Source organism: Lissotriton vulgaris, chromosome 2_1, assembly GCF_964263255.1.
Source record: "Lissotriton vulgaris chromosome 2_1, aLisVul1.2, whole genome shotgun sequence".
In the NCBI taxonomy this organism is placed as follows: Eukaryota; Metazoa; Chordata; class Amphibia; order Caudata; family Salamandridae; genus Lissotriton; species Lissotriton vulgaris.
Window position 1 is genome coordinate 924,535,451 of NC_141687.1, and position 25,328 is coordinate 924,560,778.

Sequence of the window (25,328 nt, forward strand, 5' to 3'; positions counted from 1 at the left end):
AGTGTTATGCTACGACGACATGCCTGGCTGAGAATCTCTGGATTTAAGCCAGAAATACAAACCACCATCCTTAATCAAACGGTGAATCCAGATCACCTGTTTGGCCCGGAAGTTGACACCACCTTAGAAAAAATTAAGAAGGACACTGAAACTGCTAAATCCATGGGTGCCTTGCAGTTCCAGCAGTTTCGGGGTGGGTCTTTTCGTCGCTCAAGCACTAGAGGCGTTTCCAGAGGCCAGCTCTCCCAATCCACGCAGTACTACAAGGGAAACACTCAGTCCACGTACACCAACAAGAGTCGAGGTGGATATTGTGGTAACAGCGCCAAAGGCAGAGGTCGTGGAAACAACAACTCCAGATCCTCTGCCACCAACAAACAGTGACGCTTTGTCACTGCCCCCCGACCACGTAACACCGGTCGGGGGGAGATTACAGCAGTTCCTGCCAGTCTGGAAAACCATCACCACAGACAGATGGGTCAGAAAACTTATACAATACGGTTATTGTCTGGAGTTAATATCCACTCCACCCAACATACCCCCAAGACACCGTCCTATGTCTGCTGAGCATTTGCACTTATTGCAGCAGGAGGTCATCGTCATGCTGCAAAAAGGAGCAATAGAGCTCGTGCCTGTGCAGGAAAGAGGCACAGGGATCTACTCCCTGTACTTCTTAATACCAAAGAAGGACGGGTCCCTCAGGCTCATCCTGGACCTCAGGCCCCTCAACCACTACATCCTGTCGGAGCACTTCCATATGCTGACCCTGCAGCAAGTGCTCCCGTTGCTCAGTCAGGAGGAGTTTCTCGCAACTTTAGACCTAAGAATGCGTACTTTCACATTCCACTGCACCCATCACACAGGAAGTACCTCCGGTTCACCATCCAAAACCAACACTCCCAGTTCAAGGTTTTGCCTTTCTGAGTCACCACGGCACCCAGGGTGTTCACAAAGTGCCTAGCGACAGTGGCGGCGCACCTAAGGAGACAGAACATCCATGTCTACCCTTATCTGGACGACTGGCTCATCCAGGCGAAGTCAGCCCAGCAGTGTGCCGCCCACATGTCCCACACCATTCACGATCTGGGATTGTCACTGAATTACCCAAAATCCCACCTCCAACCCGCCCACATACGGCAGTATCTGGGTGCGACGATAAACACTCTGGCAGCCACAGCAACGCCGAATTCAGTGAGGTTCAGCAGCATTCAATCGCTGATACAGAAGTTCAGACCTCAACACTCGCTTCCAGCAAGAGTGTTCATGCAGTTGATAGGCATGATGGCCTCCTGCATCTCCATAGTCCTGCACGCGAGATTACATATGCGTCCACTTCAGGAGTGCTTAGCACGTCCGTGGACCCAGGCTCACAAACAGTTGAAAGACCTAGTGTTGGTGAGCTGTCGGGCATACAACTCGCTGCATTGGTGGAATCCACAAAACCTTTGCAAGGGACGACCGTTCCAAGAGCCTGTGCCACAGATCATCCTGACGACGGACGCTTCTCTCCAGGGATGGGAAGCCCATGTACTCATCACACTGTGCAGGGACTATGGACGCAACAGCAACGGAAGATGCACATCAATGTTCTGGAACTGATGGCAATCTTCATGGCACTAAAAGCTTTCAAAGTACATCTGTGCAACAAAGTCGTGTTGATCCGGATGGACAACATGACAGCCAGGTACTACATTCAGAAGCAGGGAGGTACCCACTCTCCGCAGCTGTCTCATCTGGCTCCGAGCATGTGGAAGTGGGCCATTCAGAGGAACATCTTCCTCATGGCAGAACACCTGCCGGGCATGGACAATCAGATGGCGGACCTGCTCAGCAGGTACAGCCACCAAATGCACGAGTGGGAGTTGCATCCATCAGTACTCCAACCGTACTTCCAAAAGTGGGGTCATCCAGAGATAGACCTGTTCGCCACAAGGGAGAACGCAAAATGCCAAAGCTTCGCCGGCAGGTTTCCACACCCACAGTCGCAGGGCAATGCGATATGGATGAACTGGTCAGGCAGATTTGCGTACGCTTTTCCCCCAGCACCTCTTAAACCGCTGGTGGCACGCAAGCTCAGGCAGCACTCGATGACTCTCATCCTGGTTGCTCCAACGTGGGCTCGCCAACCATGGTACACCACATTTCTAGAACTGTCCGGGGTACCGCATCAAAGGCTACACCTCAAACCCAGCCTTCTGACGCAGAGCCATGGCGACATTCAGCATCCAGATCCGCAACAGCTCAACCTGGCGATCTGGCTCCTGAGGTCCTAGAGTTTGGCTACCTTAACTTGCCTCCTGACTGCATGGACATCATCCGGGAGGCGAGGAAGCCCACCACAAGAGCATGCTATGCGGCGAAGTGGAAGCAGTTTGTCATTTACTGTGCAGACCACAACATTAACCCGCTAGATGCATCTATTCACAACATCATTTGTTATCTTTTCCATCTTTACAAATGTAATTTGGCCTATGCTTCCATTCGCATACATCTATCTGCAATGGCTGCTTATCTCCATAACAGGCAGCACCTCTCACTTTTCAGGGTGCCTGCCCATAAAGCCTTCCTAGAAGGGCTCAAGCGGGTCATTCTCCGCGGACTCCGCCAGCTCCGGAGTTGAACCTCAATGTGTTCCTCACCAGGCTGATGGGTCCCCCCTTTGAACCACTGCATTCCTGCGAGATTCAATTCTTGACATGGAAAGTAGCTTTCCTTATAGCGATTACATCGCTGCGACGAGTTAGTGAGCTCCAGGCACTAACTATCCAAGAGCCATTTATTCAAATTCATTCAAACAGGGTAGTGCTTCGCACTAACCCTAACTTTCTTCCTAAAGTAGTATCTCAATTCCATATTAATCAAACTATTGAATTACCTGTGTTCTTGCCAAATCCTGAATCATTGGCGGAGAGAATGTTCCACACCCTTGACGTCAAAAGGGCCCTGATGTATTACATTGATAGGACCAAGGATTTTAGGAAAACTAAACAACTCTTTGTTGCCTTTGCGCCACAACACAAAGGTAACCCCATTTCCAAAGCTGGTATAGCCAGGTGGATAGTTAAATGTATTCAGATCTGCTATCTGAAAGCCAAACGTACTCTCACCATTCCACCACGGGCCCACTCCACCAGAAAGTTGGGGGCCTCCATGGCTTTCCTTGGAAATATCCCTTTGGAAGACATATGTAGAGCAGCCACATGGTCTACCACACACACATTTACAAAGCATTATTGTGTTGATGTGCACTCCAAACAGCAGGCAGCTGTAGGGCAGGCTGTTATGAAAACACTTTTCCAAACTGCTGCAGCTGGCACAGGCGGCTGCCGCTATTGGAGGGACTGCTATGTATTCTATGCACAGATATGAATTCAGCAGCCCACATGCCTCAAACCGAATATGCTACTTGCCAGTATGCATCTGTTCTTGGCATGTAGGGCTGCTGACATTCATATCGCCCGCCCTCCTCCCCGGCGCCTGTAGCATCTGCAGAGTTCACACATACTTCTAGCATGGTCATCATTCACTTAGTTTCACTCCATGTTGGTCACAATGGCTAAAAACAATCTGAGGATGGAGTCGATGCCCATGCGCACTGTAGTCCAGGGGAGGAGCCACCTATCTTGTGATACTTCGAAGACTCTTCCAGGACAACCATGTGCAATCATCCGGACCCAACACTAGGCGACGATCTATGCACAGATATGAATGTCAGCAGCCCTACATGCCAAGAACAGATGCATACTGGTAAGTAGCATATTCGGTGCTTGTGAACAAGAACAGGCTCTTTTAAAATTTTAAAAAGAAAACCATTGTGTACAAGAGCACTTGTGTTGGCTCATTCACAACGAATTTCCAGCGCATCTCTTTTTCTGCTGGCTGTTGTTTTACTACTTTAGCGTTAGGAACCTGTTTCTGTTGTCTCTAGCAGCTGAGACCTTCTTGTCCTTTTATTATCTTTTCCTTATTGTATGTCCTTGTCTGACTTTAAGGGGTGCACATTTATCAGGGAAAAGTTCTACTTGACTATCTGTGTACTTCATGGTCTCCATTGGGTACATTCACATTGTAGATTCAGGTCTGCTCTGAAAAAGTGAGGGCATCCTCTTAGGGGAGTTCAGTATACCCAGTCACTGGAGATCACCTTTTCGTAACACAAACCTATTGTGGAACACAGGACCACGGTCCTCAAAGGCTCACCGTAGTGGTAGGCGAGGGATTGGTTGTCTCCATTTCTGGCCCCCCTTACTGATGTTTAAAATGGCCTTTCCATCCTATCAATGGAGGAGTAGTATTTCTGGAGCCTAAATCTGATATTCTAGGGATTAATATACTAGCGCTCAAAAATCTCTAAGCAATGGAACCTATTCTCTGTTCTCTAATAGCGTGGCGGAGTAGTGGTATTCAAACTATGGTACTTTGCCACATTGTGGTCGATAGGTCTTGCCGAAATACACTTCAGCCATTAATGTACCTTTGGGGAGTACATCAGCCTGTTTTTTGGCCAAGTCAATGCTCTTAAGGGAACCATGCTATAAAAAACTTTTGCTGTTTGTGTATTTTGTGTGTCAGTGGGATCAGAAAACAATTTACATTTTGAAAATATAGTTTTTTGTTAATTTCATAAACAGGTGGATTGCCAACTGGAATTAAGGGGAATCTTGTTTAGAGCAAAAGATGATTTTTATTTTGGTATAGCCTGACACAATGACATTCTAATGGTCTCCAAATTGAAATGTAATGTTCTGCATGCTTCCCATGCACAACCAGTGCTTCTTTCTAACACACAACTATGATTTCAGTTTGTCTTCATCGTGATTTAAGATTTCGGTGTGTGTCCCATTATGAAATGCCAAGAACAAATACGACCATGATATGGCGCAAAAAACAATGACGGAGAGTCTCCTTACTTCCTTTACCTAACAAGATTTCCTTCTTAAGCATGGAGAGCCAAATGAAAAGTTTGAAATTGTAAACTTTGTTGACTACATTCTGCATTCAAGAATCCTCCTGCATGATTTTGTCTGCTAAGAAGAAAGCTGTGAACCCTGCCACTAACAAGGTGTGACTGCTTTTAGAAGGGAATGATGTTTGAAACAAGATGACTTCTTTCTGGCGGAAATTGAGTGCTGTTGTCTGTTCCTGAACTAAAAGGTAGCAAAGAATTGTGAATGATGTTAGCTATATTAGCATACCAATCTTGAAGGGCTAGGGGAAAGCGTTGAAAAGTTCTTAGGTCTATGATACCTTCTGGTTAGCACGGAGTAAGTACTTTATCCATGGTTGGAAATAACCATTCTATAATGTCATATGAGAGATCAAGGACCTTTAACTGAGTGAAGAGGACTTCATCTGTGCCTATTGCCCTTTCATAATAGTGGACGAGCATATGGCAGCTGTTTCATATCCGACTATTTTGTACTTCCAACTTAGTTAACAGAAACTGCAATACCCCTGTTGGACTTAACCCTTTTTGCAGGGTCATCCCTGAACTTTTTGCCTACCTCCTATATTGTTTCTGACCTGTTTTTGTTGGTTTTAGGACTTTGGGTACTTTGCCACTACTGATCAATGTCAAAGCGCAAGTGCTCGCTGTATAAAGTGTTATGGTAATTGGTTGTCCATAACTGGCATGTTTGTCTGACTAGTAAAGTCCCTAGTAAAGTGCACTATGTGTGCCAGGGCTGGTAATGCAAATGCTACTAGTGGGCCTGCAGCACTAATTGTGCCACCCACACAAGCAGTTAGCTAACTGCCATGTTGTCCCGACAAGTGCACCCACTTGCCAGGCCTTACAGTTCCCTTTTTATGCAAATCAGACACCCCTATGGTAGGCCCAAGGTGGCCCCTGGGCAGGGTGCAGTGCATGCGAAAGGTAGGACAGGTGTGCACCATGTCCTGACAGTGAAATACTCTCCATTTCGTTTTTCACTGTTGCAAGGCCAACTTGCCATAGGAATGGGGAAGGCGGTGTAATATGTTTCCAGCCTATCATCTCCTAGGTTTAAGCTTGTGAGTTGAAGTTTAGTGTGCCTGAACTCACAATTGAATAACCCATCTTTTTGTGACGGTGGTTTTTGCATTGTGGCTGGTTTCTATGTTCTAACAATTCTTTGTGTCTCTGCCTGGTTGTGGATTGACTGTCTGGATTTGAATGTGATAGGCTCTGGGGAATGTTTTGACCCAGGGGAGGAGGTGAGACAGCAACAGGCTGACCTGCATCTGGAGTGTAGGGGGGTGGAGTAGCCCCTGGAGGTGAAGAGGCCTGGGCTGCTGTCATAAAACAATGGCTCCAACTCCTGCTGAGGGATTGAGGATCCAGACCCCCACTATCAAAGGAAGGTGTCACTGGCAGGGAGACACCCAGAACTGGTTTGGACAGGGATCAGTGCCCCCTGAATACAAATACTTCGAAGACGGTTAGGGGTATAACTATGAGAGCTAAAACCCCTGAACAGTGGAATGATCAAGATTGAAACTACTTCGTGGTCAAGAGGAACCTCTGCCAAGGAAGAACAGCTGAAGAGAAGGACTGACACTTGCTGTGTGTTCTGGGGCTGGCCTGCAGTTTGCTGATTTAACTAAGGAGAGGCTAAGGGACTTAACTGTGTGCTGTGCCCCCCCTGCTTGAAAGAACTTTGCTGTTTGCTGTGTCCTGAAATAACTTGTCCCCAAGGGCCTGAGGAGAGCTGGCTCCCAGTTGTGGAAACTCAGGAACACAAAAGTTCCCAAGTGACGCTGTGTGCGTGTGCTTTTTGCAGCCTGAGACGTTTGTAAAAACTGCCCTGTGATCGTATGCACCCGGAGTTCAAGTGAGACTCAACGACGTCGTGTGCTTCGTGTTGCCTGAGACCTTTGTGAGGATTGCCCTATGATTGTGTGCACCCGGTGAGTCTCAGCGATGCTGTGTGTGCCCTGTTGCAGCCTGAAACCTTCGTGAGAAATTGCCCCGTGACTGTGGTGTCCCAGAGCCGTCTTGTTCTCTGTTTTGATCAACAGCGTGACCAGAAGTGCTGCGATCGTTATTGCCATAGGCCCGGACCGGCATCCCCAGAGGAGCTGTGAGAATTCACTGCCGCCGGCCCGAGCCTGCCTTTGCCAAGTAGAGCCCTCGAATCATCATCGTTGGGGGTCCGAGGTCCACTGCCCAATATCTACGAAGTTGCATTGGAGGCACAAGCCACAAGGAGAGGAGAGTGAGATCGTACCCCCCAGGTAACTCTCAGCAAGCGTGTGTGTCGCCACGGGGTGCGGGCTACTAGAGAAACGCTCTCGGCCTTTCCCATCTTTTGTATCACGAGCCTCCGCTCAAGTCTGTATCGCAGCCCGTACTGGCCAGGGAGTGGCAGTACCCGGGCCGGAGTGTGGAGCTGCACTTTGTTTTCCATCAGAACAGTGTTGGGGGCATATTTTGACAGTAGCTGACCACGAGTCAGTAGGAGTAGCATAGAGACCGTCCAGAGCACCGTGATCGGTGCCGCAGTACATTATTTTTGCATTACGAACTGCCTGATTGTTGCATTACGAATGGCATTATTTTTGCATTAGGAACTGCCTGATTGTTGCATTACGAATTGCATTATTTTTGCATTACGAACTGTCTGATTGTTGCAGAATGAATTGCATTATTTTGGCATTGCGAACTGCCTGATTCGCTGCTTTACAAATTGCATTATTTTGCAAAGTGCCTAATCTCTTGCATTACGAACTGCATAGCATTGCATTTGGACTGCATTGGCTCATCGAGAATTGCTCATTAATAGTGCGAGAACCTACAAGGGCTTGCTGGCCTAATAACCGGCAGGGTGAAATATTACAAATACGCATATGTTGGATTTTTATCATGTGGTCTCATCGTATATCTTTTTTTAATAAAAATATACTTGTTTTTTTACGAAACTCGTGTGGAGACCATTTGAGGTGTGATCATTGGGTTACTGAGAGCATGGTTGCAAATACTTTACACATTTGCCTTGGACATAAACCTGGCTGCTCGTGCCAAGCTACCTAGGGGGTGAGCAGGGGCTATCTGAGAAGGTGTCCTTCCTTTCCCTGACTTAGAAGCAAGGGTCTCTATTTTGGACTAAGGTACCTACCTCAGCCAAGTAGAGACCCCCAGTTCTAACAACCCCCATGATTATATGTCTGTGGAGAGACTCTGCAAGCCAGTACATCTCATACCATAAGTTTGAATCTTGACTCTGACGTAATGTGCTGATACCCTTCTCTACTTTTCCATCTGGCTCCTTGAATTGAAGTTAAAGATGAATTTGGTCCAATAGCAGGAACAACGTACTTTCCTGTAAAAGTCATATCACTACCAGTCTAAATGTCCTCTTCAGGTCACCAAAGTCAGGTCACGCTCACTTTAGCTAATGTCCGTACTCACTGTGGCACATCAGGATTAATTCTGAAAGGCCTGGATTACAGAGGGTGGTGTGAAACCAGCACAATATAGAGCCAGTCACCTCTATATTTGTATCCCGAGCAAGTGGTATAAGAATTCTGCAAGTTAATATGATAGGATAGTCTTTTTTGCACCACATAATTACGGGTGCAGTAAAGTCTGCATCCATGTTAATTTTGGGCAGGTCAAACCTGCTGGAATTTTAAGGAGAAGGAACACTGATACATTACAGGGGTATGTGGTTTTTGGTACAAAAATATGTGCTCTACATTGGTTATCATAAATGCCAGCTACCCATCTGGGCAATTCTAATTTTTCTTTGCAGCAGTTGGTAGATAGCCTGTTATTGCTTTTAGACATAGTGTTTATAATGATCTTTTACAATTTAAAGACCTGCTTCTAAGCACTCTTTGCAGATAGAGTAAGCATTTAAAACAATTCCAATTTTTGTGTTTGTGTAAATTATGGGACTAAGATTTTTCATGACATTTGAGATAGTCTATTTTCGGTTAGTGGATGTCTGAATTTTATATGTAACAGATTCATTCTTGCATTGGTGATGTGCTTTCGTCTCACTCTGAAATAATTTTTGCTGCAGTACTTATACTTAAAATGCAGTAAAATGCATGAAATATATTTATTGAAGAATTATCGCATTTTAGCAACAAGGTAGGGGATTCAAAAAAGAAGATACTGAGCAGCAAGTATGGGCATAAAATGGTTATGGACCCCAATATTTGTTGATCAGGTGCAATTTAAGGTCTTTTTTGAAACTGATGTACGAAGGATTCAGTCGTCGGTCTTTGGGGAGGGTATTCCAGATGCTGCGGGCCTTACCAGAGAAGGAGCGATATTGTGCGGCTTTCTTTTTTAGAAAAGTGGAGACGAGGAGGAGAGAGTGGGCACTGCCCGCTTTTTTGAGTTTCTTAGATAGGGAGAGTGGGTTTTTTGATGGAGGGCTTTGTGAGTAATGCAGGCTAATTTAAAGGAGGATCTGCCTTCAATGGGAAGCCATTTAAGCGTCTTTACGGCCGGCGAGATGTGTTCAGAGCATTTTCAACAAGTTATAATCCTAGTCGCTAGGTTAAGAACAAATTTCAGGGGAGCCAAGTGAGTTTTTGGAGAGCCGGTGAGACGGGCATTCCCATAGTCGATTTTCGAGAGGACTAGGAATTGTACAACTGATTTGAAATCTTCCGCTGGAATGAAGGGTTTGATTTTTTTTGAGATGTTACAGTGTAAAAGTGCGCCTTTGGCCAAGTTTTTTACATGGGAGTGGAGCGTAAACTTGCAGTCGATGGTGATGCCAAGGGATTTAACCGATTCGGAGAGGGAGAGTGTACAGTTAAGGGCAGTAAGGTCGGTGATCCATGTATAGATAGGGAGAGGGTTGTTTTTAGGAGAGAAGAGAATGATTCCAGTTTTGTTAGGGTTAAGTTTGAGATGATTGGAACAAAACCAGATTTGTATGTTAGTAAGTTTGGTGTTAAGATGAGTGGGATTTAATATTATAGTAGAGTTGGGTGTCGTCGGCATATAGGTGATAGTTGATGCCTGCTTGTTTGAGAATTTGGGGAAGGGGTTCCATGAAATGGTTAAAAAGAGCAGAAGAGAGGATGGATCCTTGGGGGACACCAAGGGAGACTGGAGTGGGGCTAGATAGGCAGTTGTGGATTTTTACTTGTTGGGTTCTGTGTTGGAAATATGATTTCAACCAATTGAGGACGGTGCCATTAAGACCAAATCGAGATTTAAGTGTAGTGAGTAAGGTTGAATGGTTAACTGTGTCAAATGCCACTGAGAGGTCAAGAAGAATGAGTAGGCAGGTTGCGCCATTGTCCAGGGCAAGGTGGATGTCATCATCTATATTTAGCAATGCAGTTTCAGTGCTGCAGCCTTTACGGAAGCCGGATTGTAGGGGGTCAAGTAGGTTGTAGGTGTCATTGTGTTTATCCAGTTGCTGAAGGGCACATTTTTAAGGGCTTTAGAGAGAAAGGGGAGGTTTGAGTTGGGGCGGAGGTTGTTCGGGTCATTTAGGTCGGCCTTAGGGTTTTTTGAAATGGGTGTGATTTGTCCGAGTTGGAGGGAGACGGAACGCATCCCGAGGAAAGGGAGGAGTTGATGATATTTGTCCAATACAGGACAATGATGTGCTTTAGGTCTTGAGTGAGGGAAGATGGGAGAGGGTCTTTAGTGTGGGAAGATGGTTTTAGTTTGGACAGGATGTTACAGACTTAAAATTCAGTGACGGTGTGGAAATTCAGCCAGGAGGCCTTGTTTTTGAGTTGTGTTGTCGGGGGAAGTTCAGACGGGATTAAAGAGGAACGAGTGGGGAGGACAGAGGGGGAGTTAGCAGAGGGGAAGGTGTTCAAGTGGTGTCAGGGGAACCCAGAGGGTTAAGTGGGAGTTGGGTTACAGTGAAAGATTTGTCAATTTTGGCAATTTTGTCAGAGAAAAAGTTTGCTATTTCTTCGCATTTACTTGTGGTGGCAGTCATGCTGGGTTGGGCAGGGGAGGTTTGATTTGTAACAGTTTTCTGGGTCTGTTTTTTGCCCGAGAGAGCTGTGATCGGAAGAAGGAAGCTTTTTCGGCAAAGATGTGTTTCTTGTACACAGATCTAGTGGTTCGAAGGAGGACCAGATTGGAGGGGGAATTTAAAGTTCTGCTCCAAGGTATTCCAATGTTTTGAAGTCAGGGTTTTTGGCTAGGGATAGCTGGATTTCATTTTTAAAGATTATTGCTAACCTCCTCCTATTCTTTTAGGTCTGTCTTTTCTGAGGATAGAATAGCCAGGAGGAGAGAGTAAGTCTAGGTTGGGTGTGGAGTGATCGTTGAGCCAAGTTTCCGTGAGGAAGGCAAGGTCTATATCTTCACCAAGGATGGTTTTGGACATTTAAGGCATGTCGAACCCCAGAGCGGCATGCACGTCAGGGGCTTAGGGTTAATTATGGGGGGGCACGAGTGTATAGCAGTGAGTTGCGGGGGCGGGGGGTCTAGACGAGCAAGTAGAGGAGAGAATTCTGCTGGTCCCGATAATAACAGGGATGTTGGAATGAGGAAGGACTGCATCCTTGCAAGGGGCCTTAGGAGAGTAGGAATTGCAGAGGTCGAAAAGGTTAGAGGTGGAGTAGTCATTCAAGGTCCGACAAGCTCTCTGAGAGCAATTTTAAAGTGGAGTGGTTTTACTGAGTTTGGGATTAATGAGTTTTGGGGGCCCAGAGCGTGGCGAAGTGGGCCAAGAGGGGCGGGTTATCGGTTTGGAGAATTTGGAGTTAGTGAAATCCTCTCTAAGACTGACTAATTTGGATAGGAGGGAGGCAATGTTGCGATCAATACGGCAAAGTGTCTGGGTTAAAAGAGAGTTGGGGCGTATTAGGCGCGATGGCGGGGTGAATTGGTTGGTGAAGGAGGTCTAGCGTTCGTAGAGGGTGATATGTCTGGCGGGGGCGAGTGAGGTCTTGTAGCAGTGGGCGAGAGGGAGGACTGTGTGGGGGAAGGATGGGGGGGGTTCCGGTCGTCAGAGGGGGGTGGGAGTGGGGGAGGACTGGGTCGAACTGGAGGTAGTTTGGGCTGGGGGAGGGTGGGAGGTTTCGGAGCTGATCGGGGTTGGAGGTCGTTCTGAGAGGGAATGAAGCCTCTGGGATGGCAGGTTCCGGCAGACAATGGGGGGAGGGGAGTGGTGGTGGACTGGATATTAATGGAGGTATTTGCAGCAGGGGGTTGGGTGGGATAGATCGGGGTTGGTTAGTGGTGGAGGCCTGTTGTTCGGAGAGGGTGAGAGGTCTAGGGGGTGACATGTGGGACATTGTGGCAGTGGGAGTGTGGTGCTCCTGGCGGGTGGAGAGAGGGAAGATCTGGCCGTGTGTGGAGGGACTGACGTGGAGAGAGATGGGATAGTTAAAGGACGAGATAAGGGGAACAGAGTGGGTGCATGGGGTTAGCGGGGAGGCAGCATTGGTATTAGGTTCATGGGGTGAGTTCAGGTAAGGGGGGTAGGGTCAGAAGTGGGAGTGATGGGATGGGTGGGACGTTTGAGGGGAAGGAGAAGGGGTAGGAGTAGGTGAGGACATTTGGTGGGACAGAGTGCTAAAATGCTGTTCAAAGATATTAAGGTGGTGTTCAGAGTTTTGGATGAGGATATTTCCAGTTTTGAAGATGGAGATGTCAATTTCACCGAGAAAGGTGGAGGATGGAGTAGTAGAGTTTTCAACAGTAGGGAATATTGTTAAATGTAGTGATTGGGAGATGGCGAAGGAAAGTGCTCTTCCATTTGGAGGGGCATTTAGAGTTGAAAATGTAGTTCGTTTTTATGGGGGACGTGAGGCTGTGGTAGTTGTCTACAATTAGGGTTTCGGGTTGCCTGATAAGTACTTTATGTTTAAAAATTTTCTTGGCATTTTTTGAGAGATTGGGAGGGTAGGGAATGGACCAAGAGTTAGGGCCATGCCTGGTGAGGGGGTTGATACGGGGTGGTGGGGCTGGTTCGGAAAGTGGGGGAAGGGACTAAGGGGGAACATGATGGACGAACTGGTTGGTGGAGGGGGGAAAGAGGGGGAGGAGTGGAGTGGAGTGGAGTGGAGTGGAGTGGAGATATTAAGGGGAAAAAGAAACCAGGAGAGAGGAGGCGGTTGAGGAAAGAAGGGGTAGAATAATGTAGTTAGGGGTAGAGAGATATTTTGTGATGAGAGTGGAATAGGGTGAGAAAGAGGGGGTGATACATTTCAAAGAGGATGCAGGGGGGGTGAGGTTAGTTGGGAAGAGACTTCCTAATGACGGTGAGGAGGGGTTAGGTAGCAGGATGGACAGACAACATTTTATGAATTTGGGAGATCATAAGGGAGAATGACGTTGGGAGACAACGCTAGATAGGAGTCATGCGTAGTTGGAAAATCGTAGTGCTAACCACATCTGCGAAGGAGTGCCGAAAGCTGCGATGAAGAAAATTATGAAGGAGGGGAAGGGATCTCGAGGAGGTTAGAGGTTATAGGGTTGTAATGAGTAAAGTAAACCATATGTTACCGATGAAAGCCGGAGGGGGGGGGGGAGTTAATTCGCAGTTAGTGCAGGGGCATCGACTACAAGCCTCTGGATCAGTGTCTGAGGAAGGCATAAAGTGGAGGTTGATTGCAGAGGGAGATTAAAGTTGGTCTTGATCAATTTACAAACCTGAGATCGGGACCTAGAGGAGACATTGCAGACACACTGTATAAACATTAGAGCAAACATTAGAGAGATTCTTGATCAATTTACAAACCTAAGATTAGGACCTAGAGGAGACATTGCAGAAAAATTGCATAAACATTAGTGCGAGCATTGATAATGATAAAAAAACGTAAGTTCAGGGACTAGAGGAGGAACGCCTTCAAGAGTTAGGCAAAGGGTAGCAAACTGAGCAGCATGAGGTTTTTGCGGGGGGCACAGTAGAGGTCACACCAGGGCACAAATTAAAGGCAGTGGAAAAGAATAAAAAAAAGAAGGCGATAAGATGTCGTGAGGGACTATTTAGCAAGTTAAAGATTTGAGAGACCCAAAAAAATTAGTGCAAGCATTGAATAAACCTGAGAACAGGCATTGGCGGAAAAAAAGTCGAGGATGGGACAGAGATTATCATCCAACACCGAAACTAAAGAATTTTAGTGAGTAGGATTTAATGGGGTGATAATATTTAGAGGTAGGGGAAAATTATAAAAGTACATTAAGCTGCGGGCTCATAGGAGAGTCCGATTTGGAGGCTGAAGGAGCGGCATGGAGGATGCGGTCTGAGGCAGCAGATAACTTCGGCAGTGGATTCCGTTCAGAATGACGGAGTCAACAGCGGCAGGGATACAGCATGGGTACAGGGAGGCCCCACAAGCGTTTAAACTACGGCATTCAGGAGGGGCCCATAAAAGCTGGACATAGGGGTGTTGTGGCGGTCTACTGGGGACCGGAGAATAGAGGCAGACTAGAAATTATGGGAGATGTTAGGGTGCTGTTCTCACATGTGGTGAGAGTTCCGGGTGAGCCTACCAGGGGGCGGGCGACTCAACGTAAGAAGAATTATAGGACAACGTCCAACATCAATTTGTGGAGTGTGTCTTCCCTGTCTGGCAAAACGGAGGCAATCACCGGGTACGAGATGGCTGAAGCAGGCGCCACGATCGCTTTTTAGTGGAGCACCATCGCCCGTCATCTTAAACCGCCATCCCTTCATTTCATCGTCTTCCTGTAACCCAACACCATTACGGAGGTAAAGACTCTGCCACAAAATGTCCACTTCCAGTTTGGGCAATTTCGAGGAACTGTATGCAGCGGGGTAGCGGTGGATCGGGGAAGGCGACCCTGCAACTACAGTAGAGGAGGCAACTAGGGGGGGGGGGAGGAGCTTGGTGTGTTGCCAACGAACGACCTGCTGGCGAGACAGACGCAGGTCAAAGAGGCCACGGTGGGGTCTGAGTCCCTGCAAAGGCTTGAGATTAAAACCAGGTGGTAAAGGAAAGAGGGATCAGGCCAGCTCACGCCCACCTCGAGTCTGGAGGTCCGGTCAACAGACACTGCCGGCCAGCAGACACCCACATCGAGTCCAGGACCAAGGTGCTCTCAGATGTTAAAGAACAATGGCTCCAGAGGGCCTGTAAGCCCTGAAAAGCTCCTGCATCAGAGGGGAATCGCCCCCGGTCCGGAGGAGGCCAGAGCCACACCACGCCTCTGCACAGCGGGCCGCTAGGAGGAGCAAGGGCCTGGAGGGCCAGATTCTGGTGCTCTCAGATGCACCAAACCAATGGCTCTAGTGAGCCTGGAAGCCGCGAAAAAAACTCCCGGAGCAGAAGGGAATCGACCCCAGTCCGGAAGAGGCCAGAGCCGCACCACGTCTCTGCACAGTGGGTCGGATCCAGGAGGGGTGCCGGCCGGACCTGCAGGAAAGCAGCCAGGAAAGCCTCAGCAGTCGGGCAGGCACCACATAAAGTCCTCTCGGTGCGAGCCAGGCGGGACAGGTCCAGCAGGCAAGCAGTGAGGAGAACTCCACGGAGAGGGGAGACCGCTCCAAGCCCGGCGCGGCTCCAGTGAAAGACGGTGTGGAGGCGAGCACAACAGGAAGTCACCATAAGCCCAGTCGGATATGCGGAGCAGCACCAGGTCCCTGGTCCGATGGTCAGACCAAGGAGGTTCTGACTCTGCGGGCCGGCGAAGAGGGCAGTCTCGGGAGTCAGGAGCTCGCCACAGGTCCGGCTCGGAGGCAGGTCAGGAGGCGAAGATCAGCGAGGAGGACTAGGAGAGAGCACGTCGGATCCTTTAAGAACGACTTCGAGGTAAGGATCTTTTTTCAGAATGTGATTCTGTTGTTAATCCGTTGGTAGGTGAGGTCGGATGTACGGGTAAGCAGGGGAAAAATTACTGTATTGGTAAGCCCCAAACCTGGAGCTCCTAGGACAAGCTCTTACTCGGCGGCCATCTTAGTTCATTTTTATTAAATTATCAAAATTAGGCTGATTTTCTTCATTGAAAAATACGCTTTATAATATTTAGCTATAAGAAATTATTAACTCTTTGGAAGAAAAATACCTCTGTTAGTCACCTTACTACATAATGTTTTGTGGATTGGTTTTCTTCAAATGGTAATCAAATCTGTTTATAAAAACATTTTGAAAATTCCTCAGCCCAACAGAAAATGTGGTCCTATCTAAATTATTATGCCTAATACATTAAGACCCCTTTTAATTAAAAAAAAATGTATTACGTGTTTAGAACAATTTCAGTGTTCTACTATTTCATGGCCGCACTTAATTGCATTAAGTTTATTGCAACTGGGACTTACTTATCATAGTGGTGGTGTCATACAGGGCTACTTATTCACATGTAGCCTGTCTTATAGTTTCAGTTAGTCGACTAATATGTAGAAAGGGGCACATTTAATAAATATTAAGGTATGTCTGACCCAAAGAAATTTACTGCGCTACTTGTTTTGTTTTTACAAAGCATTGTTTTACTGAGGCTTGATATTGATTTAATCTTAAATCACAAATAAACATTTCCTATTCTGTTTACATTTTAAATATTTTAATGTTGTTGTTGAGCTAAAATGATTGCAGAATTATTTGTTTACTTCACCAGCATTGGATCTGTCATATACTTGCATGCTTGAATTATTCTTAATCGTCAGGCTGAGAATATCCGGTAATCTCAGTTGTCGTCAAGAATAATTTTCTCATGGTCGTCTATGAGGCTTTTCCTAGTGATATCAATGGGAATGCCAATGACAGTAGTTTTTTCTTCAATCCCGAGGATTGCAGTTGAGACAGAACATCATAGGACCTGGTGTTTGTCTTAACTGGAGTGATTTAAACAAGAAACTAGTTTATTCCTGTAAGGGGGTGTCTGCATGCGTGTTATATAGTAAGCCCATATTTGGAATGTGTTTCCTTTTTGAGCAGCCTTCGTGGAAGTGCACTGTGAAGCACTTTTCACTGAACCCTTCACAGATGAGAGCGCACCGTGCCCCTCCCACTTGGAAAGAGGGTATGTTTGCTTTCTTTCTGAAATATACAGTGCCTCACTCCTCTTCCTGTCCTTCAAGTTAGGTGGAAGAGTCTCATAATGTCACAGACCCAGACCTTGTGCGCTGAACAAAGGCCATAAATACATTGCTTATGTGGATCAGTATAGATCTTTTTCTGTCTACAGGGAAAGCAGGATTTGAAAAGAGATTTCACAAATTGAAAAGAGGTTCATTTCTATTATGGACTAGAATGGTAATGAGATATGGCCACTGCCAGGTTTGAGCAGAGCTCCCCTTGGGGACTCAGTTGCACACAGTGTGCGTCAGAACTCTGATTTATGGTAGCCTCTGGGAGGAGTAGAAGAGCTAGCACATTCATCTCATTGGCTGAAGTTCAGGTTGCTTCAAATTAGGTGGATGTGCTACTAAACAAGCAATGTAAACTACTATATAAAATTGCTGGGGATTCCCAGCCTGCCGATTGGGAATGAACCAGATATATGAATATATAAAAGATACCAATGCTGGAGAACTGGAGTTTTTGGTAAGTAACTAATTTCTTACCTTGACGCATAATGAAATGAGAGGGGAAGATAAGTCTGTTTCCATATGTATTAACTCTTAAGGCTCATATCTGTTTTTTGGGGTGGCACCTCTAACATTGAGTGAAATCTTTCAGCTTTTGTTTTATTTTTACATCCAGAAGCTGAGTGTGCAGGCCCTTTACTGGCCATGTGACAATCCCATTATGTGATGCAAAGATATTTCAGGCCGAGACAATTTTATTTGATTTACTGAATAACTCTTTTCCAAGATGATATGCTTTGGAGAAAGCTATGCTATATGTTCAGAGCTGTACCGTGGCGTTGTAGTTTCAACAACATGTATCTTATAACAAAGGCATGATTGCAGATTGCATTCAACATGCTTAAGCAGCATTACAAATAGACGGAACCTGAGCATATTATTTTCCTTATTTTGTAATTGCTGACAAAAGAATTTGAAAGATAGATGTCGTCCTTGTGGCTTCAAAATGTAAAAAAACACAGCATTTAGATTAAAAAGCTTAATTTTCCATTTTTAATAGAAAATGAGTTGCTTATCATAGTTTATTGCTATGCTCACAAAAATGCTGAAAAGAGTAATGACGTTTTTTATTTTTATTTTTTTATTCGTTTTTTACGAGAGTAGCAATTTCTGCCTTAGAATTGTTTGTCTTGTGTGTTGCTTGTGTACCCCCTGCTTAAGTAATGACAACTGTCTTATAATTCCTTCTTTGTCTTGAGGTATTCTTACTTCTGCCTTCACTGCTAATCAATGTAATCAACTACTTTATTAATTTATATTGCTTTCTTCCTTTCCTATGCTGCCCCTCAGCCCGTCTGGCATGTTTGATTATGACTTTGAGTAAGTTTGATTTTAATCAGTATTTGTGTGTTTTTTGGTAGTGTTTAGTTAAGTGTGCTTCTTTCAAATTGTTAATCTGTTTCAGTTTAGTAGATTAGGGTTGCACGTTGACAAAGAAAAGTATTTGCCCAGAAGTAATAATTAAATTAATTGTTTCCGTTTCATGAACTCCGGTCACCATTGTTTATATTTTCTTGTATGTATTATGCACTTCCCAAAAAGCGCTGTACTAATACTTGACTTGTTACGAACTGTATATTTACTGTATCGCGTTGAAGCCTTGTTCAAACATACGCAAAGAGTAAGTTTGCCTAATAGCATTTTAATATCAGATTGCCATTTAATCCTTAATGTACAATTTTTGACAGACCGAGAAATGCTAGCTTTCCCCCCTGGATTCACCACTCTTCCACCTCAATCCTCTTTGCCCTGCACCATCACTTCCACCACTGAACCTGGTGCCTAAGTGTTAGGTGTAAGTCCTCTCTGAGGTTTGATGTTTGATGTTTGGGGGGTTTTATATAGCGCACGCACACTCCAGGGAGCATCTTGGCGCTGTGACTTCATTGCTAATAGATTGTCAGGTGGTTTTGACTGAGCTTTAGGTGTCATTTAGACAAGGGTTTTGCACTTTGATTCGGACAATCCATAGATCCAAGTTTTTAGTAAGGTATTATTCTTCATCTCCTCAACTGCCAGTAGAATTCAGTTAATTACCATTAGAAACATATAATCTCCCCTAACCGACAGCTAAATCACAGTACTAACACTTTTCATCACGTGACAGTCACATAAGCACATTATATGACCTATATTTCCCTTAATGAAACCTCCACCTTACAAGCTTGTTTTTTTGGGGGGTTTACCTTTTAATAAGTGCTGATCTTGCCATTAACTTTTTTTTATGAACACTTCTGGTGTCGGGGGAATAATGGCATCTTGAGATTGTTGCAAGGGGAAAAGCCCTGAGTCGGGTATGAAGCCCTTTTCAGTTTCTTCCGCCCTGTCTCTCTGCTATGGTTCGGGACCCATTTATGTGTTTTTTTTTTTTTAACTTTCTTACCAACGGGAATGCTTTTCTTCACTTTCTCCACACCGCCTCGTTTCCTTGTTTGCGGTTGAGAGGGTTCTGCCCCTGCTTCTCCACTCTGGGTCTTTAATTTTTAAATTGTCCTTGCTGAACCTGCAATGTCAAGCCCCAAGGTGCGGTGTATATGGGTAAATGTCTTTGTGGGGGAACAGGCTAAATATTTTAAATACTCTAAAATCATGATTTCATTCTTTTGTTCTCAGCTGGCTTGAGTAATACTGCCCACCCCCCCATACTGCTCCTTTAGACTTCATCAGATTATAAACATTGATACTAGAATTGTATTATTTTATTCTCCCCCGCCCCTACCACCACCACTACCACTCTGTGTAGACACTAAGCTAGTTGGCCATTTGACAATTAAAGAGGATTCTTTATTGACATTTAAGTTGTCCACAGGGCCTAATTGTCTTGCCTCTCCCAAAAATTAAATTAAAGTACAGATATCATAAGCCATCATCCGATTCCCCTCTGCAAGCCAAAAGTTGCTGACATTAGATTGCTGCCATGTTCGTTGTCGTAAATCCTACAAGATTCACTCCTTGGAATTGCTTCTGAAATTTATAAGCTACTTACTCCCTCTCATAGTTCAAGTGTACTTTAAAAATACATGCCCTACATTTTGAAAACATGACTTGCTAAACATAATTTCTGCTTTTCCATTTACCTTGTTCGAATCATTTTACATATAGTCTTGGATATCCACTTGTATCTGTGCCTTATGGTGTACAACGAGTACATTATGAATACTACCCAACACATACGTCCTTACGTTGACAAAAATAAGTTAACATGCCTATTATTCATTGTACGCTGTAGTCTGTTAATTTTTACTTTGTGGAATAATTATGGAAGAAACTCTATTTCGACCAATACAATTACAAAAGTCCAGAAATGTGGTATATCATACTCCGAAGCAAACTGCTCGGCAACTGCCAGTTTGACTTCAGAACAGTAGGAAAGACTGAGACATTTCTAAGAAATGTGACACAGAGGACATCTTATACTCAATAGTTGAAGAGGACTTTGCAGCCCCCCTGCTGCTCTAAGCATCATTTGATTTAGTAAACGAGTTAGTCATCCCTATGAGACTGCTGGAAGTAACTAGATGGCTCTAGACTAGCAATGATTGTTTCTAGTGTACCACATGCACCAAATATCTATGGGACTATGAGCTCTCACCATCTCAAAAATTTGATGTATGCAGGGCACAATTACTAAACAAGAATTGGCATAGCCAAAAGGTCTCGCTTTTGGGACCTTCTAAGTATTTAGTTACACAGCACAATATTCGTGGTGCAACAACAACTGTTGCATGGCTAAACACTTATAAGGTCCCAAAGGCGAGACCTATTGGCTATGCCAATGCTTGTTGTATTCAGGAACTTGCCGCTCTGCTGTTAAAATGATGAATGGGACTGCAAGTCCCATAATACAATTAAAGCCTTGGACTGAATGATTTAAAACCACACATAGCTTAGAAACTACAGAACTACGAGAATCTTTGGCAAATGCGACTAAAGTACACCCCTGCTCTTGTGAATCTTTACGCCACAGAACATTGTTAAAAAGATTTTGCATTGCAGCAGTTCAATGGATTAGGGAACTCAGTCTTTTCGAATGCAGTTTGGAAAACAGGACAGTGCAAGGATCGCTAAAACAGACAAACCCAGGTTCAATATACTAGGCCATTAAAAAAATGCAAGGCTGGAAGAAAGACGAGTGAGGTGGTTAAATGTTTGTGTCTGCAGGGGGAAATCATTGGTCAAACCACAGGAGATCGCCCAGCCCTGCCTCCATATCTGAAAAACAAAAGTAATGTGTTGGAGAAAGGAGGTGTCTGAAAGTGCTCAAAGGCGGCTCTGGAGTACGAGTCTGGCCTCCCAGGACCGCATACATCACAGCAATCATTGAGCAGTTAACACATACATGGAGCCTCTTCAGTAAGGAGCTAGACTAAAGTGAAGAATAGTTCACACAAAAACAATCCTAAAACCTTGGCCACAACAGCCCAAAATAATGCTAATTTTAACCAACGGCCAAAAACACATGCACATTCAATCAACGTGTAGATCGTATTTGCAACTCTTTCAGACACTGCATTTGTATATATCATTTTATAGGTATATATTAAAACACGCCTACAAAAAAGCATACCTTATATTCCTCAAATGCCCACATTTTTCATGATACTATTTAAATTCAGACTTCTGAGCAACCTGTCTGAAAGTAATGGAAGTTTCCACAGGCTGCCAAATGTTGCGTTTGTACTGATGAGCCGGGGACTTTGCATTTCCTACAGAACTCGCCTTAGAAAGGACTGCCTCTGCAGTGCCATCTCGCAATACATATTCCTGCTGCACATTATAGAAATCTGACACCGCCTCTGAACATTGAACACCTACACCAGGTACCACCAGGACACACAAGGCACTTGGAACCTGGCAGCAGAGTTTCGGAGTCTGCAAAAATTGAAGATTTTCTCCAAAATGTTGGAAGAACCCAAGACTCAATTGTGAAAAGACTGAGCACTCCCAAGTATTTCATTGCAGTGACCCAAGAGACTCATAGTTGGCGAGTGCCACCTACAGACAGTTGACTTTTCAACTAACAATACATTGCATTACGAGGCTTGCAGTTCATTTTAGCATTTTAATGAAATCTTAAGCATCTCTGTCTACAAATTCCTATCAAGAAACAAGCCCTGGCTCTAGTTCCTATAAAGCATGGGGGCACTATACAGCCGTCTGACTATGGTAATTATTTAAGATTGGACTATGCAACCCCACCTGGTAGCACGAGGCAAGCAATCCCCGATCTCCAAATTATGTACAAATTCATCTCCGATTAAATTCCTCTAAGCACAGTAGACCAGTGCAAACATTCAAGAGTTACGTAAGACATCCACTGTTTATGTATTGGCTGTCCATGAAATAGTCGCAGTCAGTCAAAATCTAATTTTAGCCCATAACTCCTGTGTGTAGTGGCTTGTTCACACCAACATTTACGAGCGAGTAATTTCAACCAGGCACAAAATACTGCTTTGCTAATAGGTTTTGCATATTATTGTTCCATCAACTGTATATTTATATACATACTCCTAACGTTCACTTTTCAGGAATTAAACGTCACCATGATCTTTCTGGATTTTAATCCAATAAAAACATGCCACCATTTGTGTCGTTATAAAAAGGAGCAATACGACCATTGGAAAATCACAGTGTGCGAGTTGCACAAAAAACTATACATTAAAACCCAGAGTCAAGTGGCATGTCCGGCCTGGGACCGAATGGAGGGTACCGAACGAGCTTCGAGGTAGGAGTGTGGGTCGTGAGAATTCAAGGCCCATTGGTAACATCTGCAGGAGAGCTCTATGGAGCTAATTTTACTCTAAGCAGTCAGCCAGCTGGGTCAGCTCAGCCCCAGGCCTGCACCTTGTGTGCACTTTGTATGAGCATGCGTGTACTTGCTCGGCTTAAGAGGGTTCACCTCGCTTTGCCAGTCACGCAGTCTCTAAAGCTGGAACAATGGTGTTCAAACGCCATAAGGTGCAGTAATCTCAATCATGCACTGGAGTAATGAAAGGTCCCCAATGAACTTATTGCTAAAACATGCATTTTTCCATAGCAACTTTGGAATGGACGGGTTGTGTCGTGGTGTTCGCTCACTCCGTAATTCCAAATTTGCCCGGTCATTCAGTAGCCTTATCGGGAAGGCCCTTACTGAAAACATGTCATGATGGCGCAACATATTCTGAAGACGTTTATATATTATACCAGTACCATTCCCAATTGTTACGTTAGTTCAAAGACTGGCAATATTTGTGTCAAGTTGTCCTGGGCACCATAGCTGTCAGAATCTAAAAGTAGCAGCTCGTCTAGATGTTAACTTCAAATAATCATTACCATGCATGTAACAACTCAATACAGGTAGTACCATACAAAGAAATCAAGTACCCCAAAAAATACACAGCAGAAACCAAGCCAGACAAAGCTACCCATATCAAAAACGTTTTGGTTTAAAGGAATCCAGCATCTTGACCTGTAGACTATCGTTTTCAAATCTCCAACTTCATGGGAAGTTTAGCATGCAAGGTAAAACGCAGAAAGGGGCGCTTGAAAAACAAGACTCACGGCCACGAGACACGCTCTGTGGTGGGCTCTCTCTGTGGTGGGGGAGGGGCGAGAGAGGCGGAGCGAGGCGCACGCTCTTGAGAGAGCGAGAGGAAAGCCAGATGGCGCCTCTGCTTGTGCCTGTGCGTGTAACCGCATGCAGTATGCCACACAAAAAGCTGTGGTAGGCTTTTTAAAGCCCACTTACTAAATGTCACGCCAGGGCAGCGCATGCGCTGGCTCAGGCGAGATCTAAAAAAGAAGTGGGGGGACGCTGACGTCCCGACAGGAAGTGATGTAATGAAAGGTGGCTTGCACCATCAGACTCATTGTCTCCCCTCGCTTACCCCTTAGATGCGATTGCATGAGAGAAGCCAGCGCGTGAGCAGCGTTCTGAATGGGCTCTGATCTCGCCCCAGAGAGGCCAAAGAGTGAATGTGTGGCTCCCATTTGCTCCAGTTATCGAGCTCCCGGTAAAATAAGTGGGGGGACGACATCCACCCGCGTGGTACCCCGACTCGAGCCTTGGATGCATGGCATCCCCCTATTTTTGGCAACTCCACCGCTCAAGCTCAGCGTTTGTCCATCTAAACCTATTTGAACATTTGATTGAATAATATGAAACGTCTGCCAGTAATACTGAAATGTACCCCTGGGTGGAAGTTAAGACACATTCCAAGGCAGCCATGACCACATTGTTGAATCTCTCAGCCACAAAGTCCCCTGGATGAATGATAAGTGGTTGCGCTTGAAGGAATCTAAAGCGAACGTGCATATTCATGGGGTGGGGTGCTTTTTAGTACGGTGGCAATAGACCCATGTACTTGACCCACATGGCTTGGTGCAGCTACTGCAACTGTTCCGAATGTGAGCAATCTTGGGATTGATATTGACCTGTAATTTTCACCAGAGGTAAACACAGTTGTCCGTGAGTCTTATGTGAAATTAACCTGCTCAGCAAAGTGCGCTCTCTACTGCATGTGGTTCATTGGCTTGAACTCCCTGGGTTTATAGTACTTTCAAATCTGGACTCCTGTAAACCCCTCTACAAATAGCTGTCAAAGAAGGATTGTCCTAAAATCCAGAGTATTCAAAGTTACGTCGCAGAACTTGCCTGGAACTGCAATGTTTAGCCAAACAAACACCAGCACTATAGGTGCTACACAGGTACTCGGTCAAATACAGGATCTTGTTGAAACTGCTGTTCACTGTTGGCAAAGAATACTGGGATTAAGATGCAGCGACTTCTAAAACCTTGCTCTGCTTTACTAGTCATCAGCAAAATTTGAGAATTTCAAGTTGACTAAATATGGCTACAGGTCTGCTGAGGACATGGCCCATATGTTTGGAATACAGTTATTCCTTCTTAGAATTCTTTCCTATTTTTCAAGAGAGACTTGAGAAATAGCTCTGTGGCCAAGCCTATGGAGCATATGCATATAAGACGTAATACTTCAACCAGCAGTAAATGAGCCCTTCACACATCAGCAGTTCTTTAGTTTAATAAATGTGTAACAGCACTGCCAATGATCCTCTGAAGTTCCTGACCCAGTACATGACCAGTTGGATTGGGTGCATCATTGAAGAGATCATGAAGAAATATTCAAGCTTGATACAAAACAATCCTATATTTTTTCTCTTCGCTTATAACCTTGAAAACTGTTTTGATGGATCCTTCCATCTGCAAATTCTGCAATTTAGGTTGATATTCATGAATGTTAAAATAATTCCCAGCAGTGTTGGCACCCTGGAACACTTCAGATCACTTCAGATCAAAATATTCATCCATATTTTCACAGAAAGGGTGAGCATGTCCATATATCTATATGATGTGCA

At 45.1% G+C, this 25,328-nt stretch overlaps 1 protein-coding gene across 2 annotated transcripts in view; it reads left to right on the forward strand.

Annotated features, from left to right (window-relative positions):
* The window catches only part of MEAF6 (MYST/Esa1 associated factor 6), a 154,081-nt gene that overhangs the window by 106,429 nt on the left and 22,324 nt on the right, over positions 1–25,328 (forward strand). Inside the window, exon 6 of one of the 2 annotated variants that reach the window (XM_086956454.1) lies at positions 18,261–18,290. The exons of the other annotated variant lie outside the window; for it this stretch is intronic. Within the exon in view, the coding sequence (XP_086812580.1) occupies positions 18,261–18,290 (30 nt within the window). The remainder of the gene's footprint in view (positions 1–18,260; positions 18,291–25,328) is intronic. 2 annotated transcript variants of the gene reach the window in all.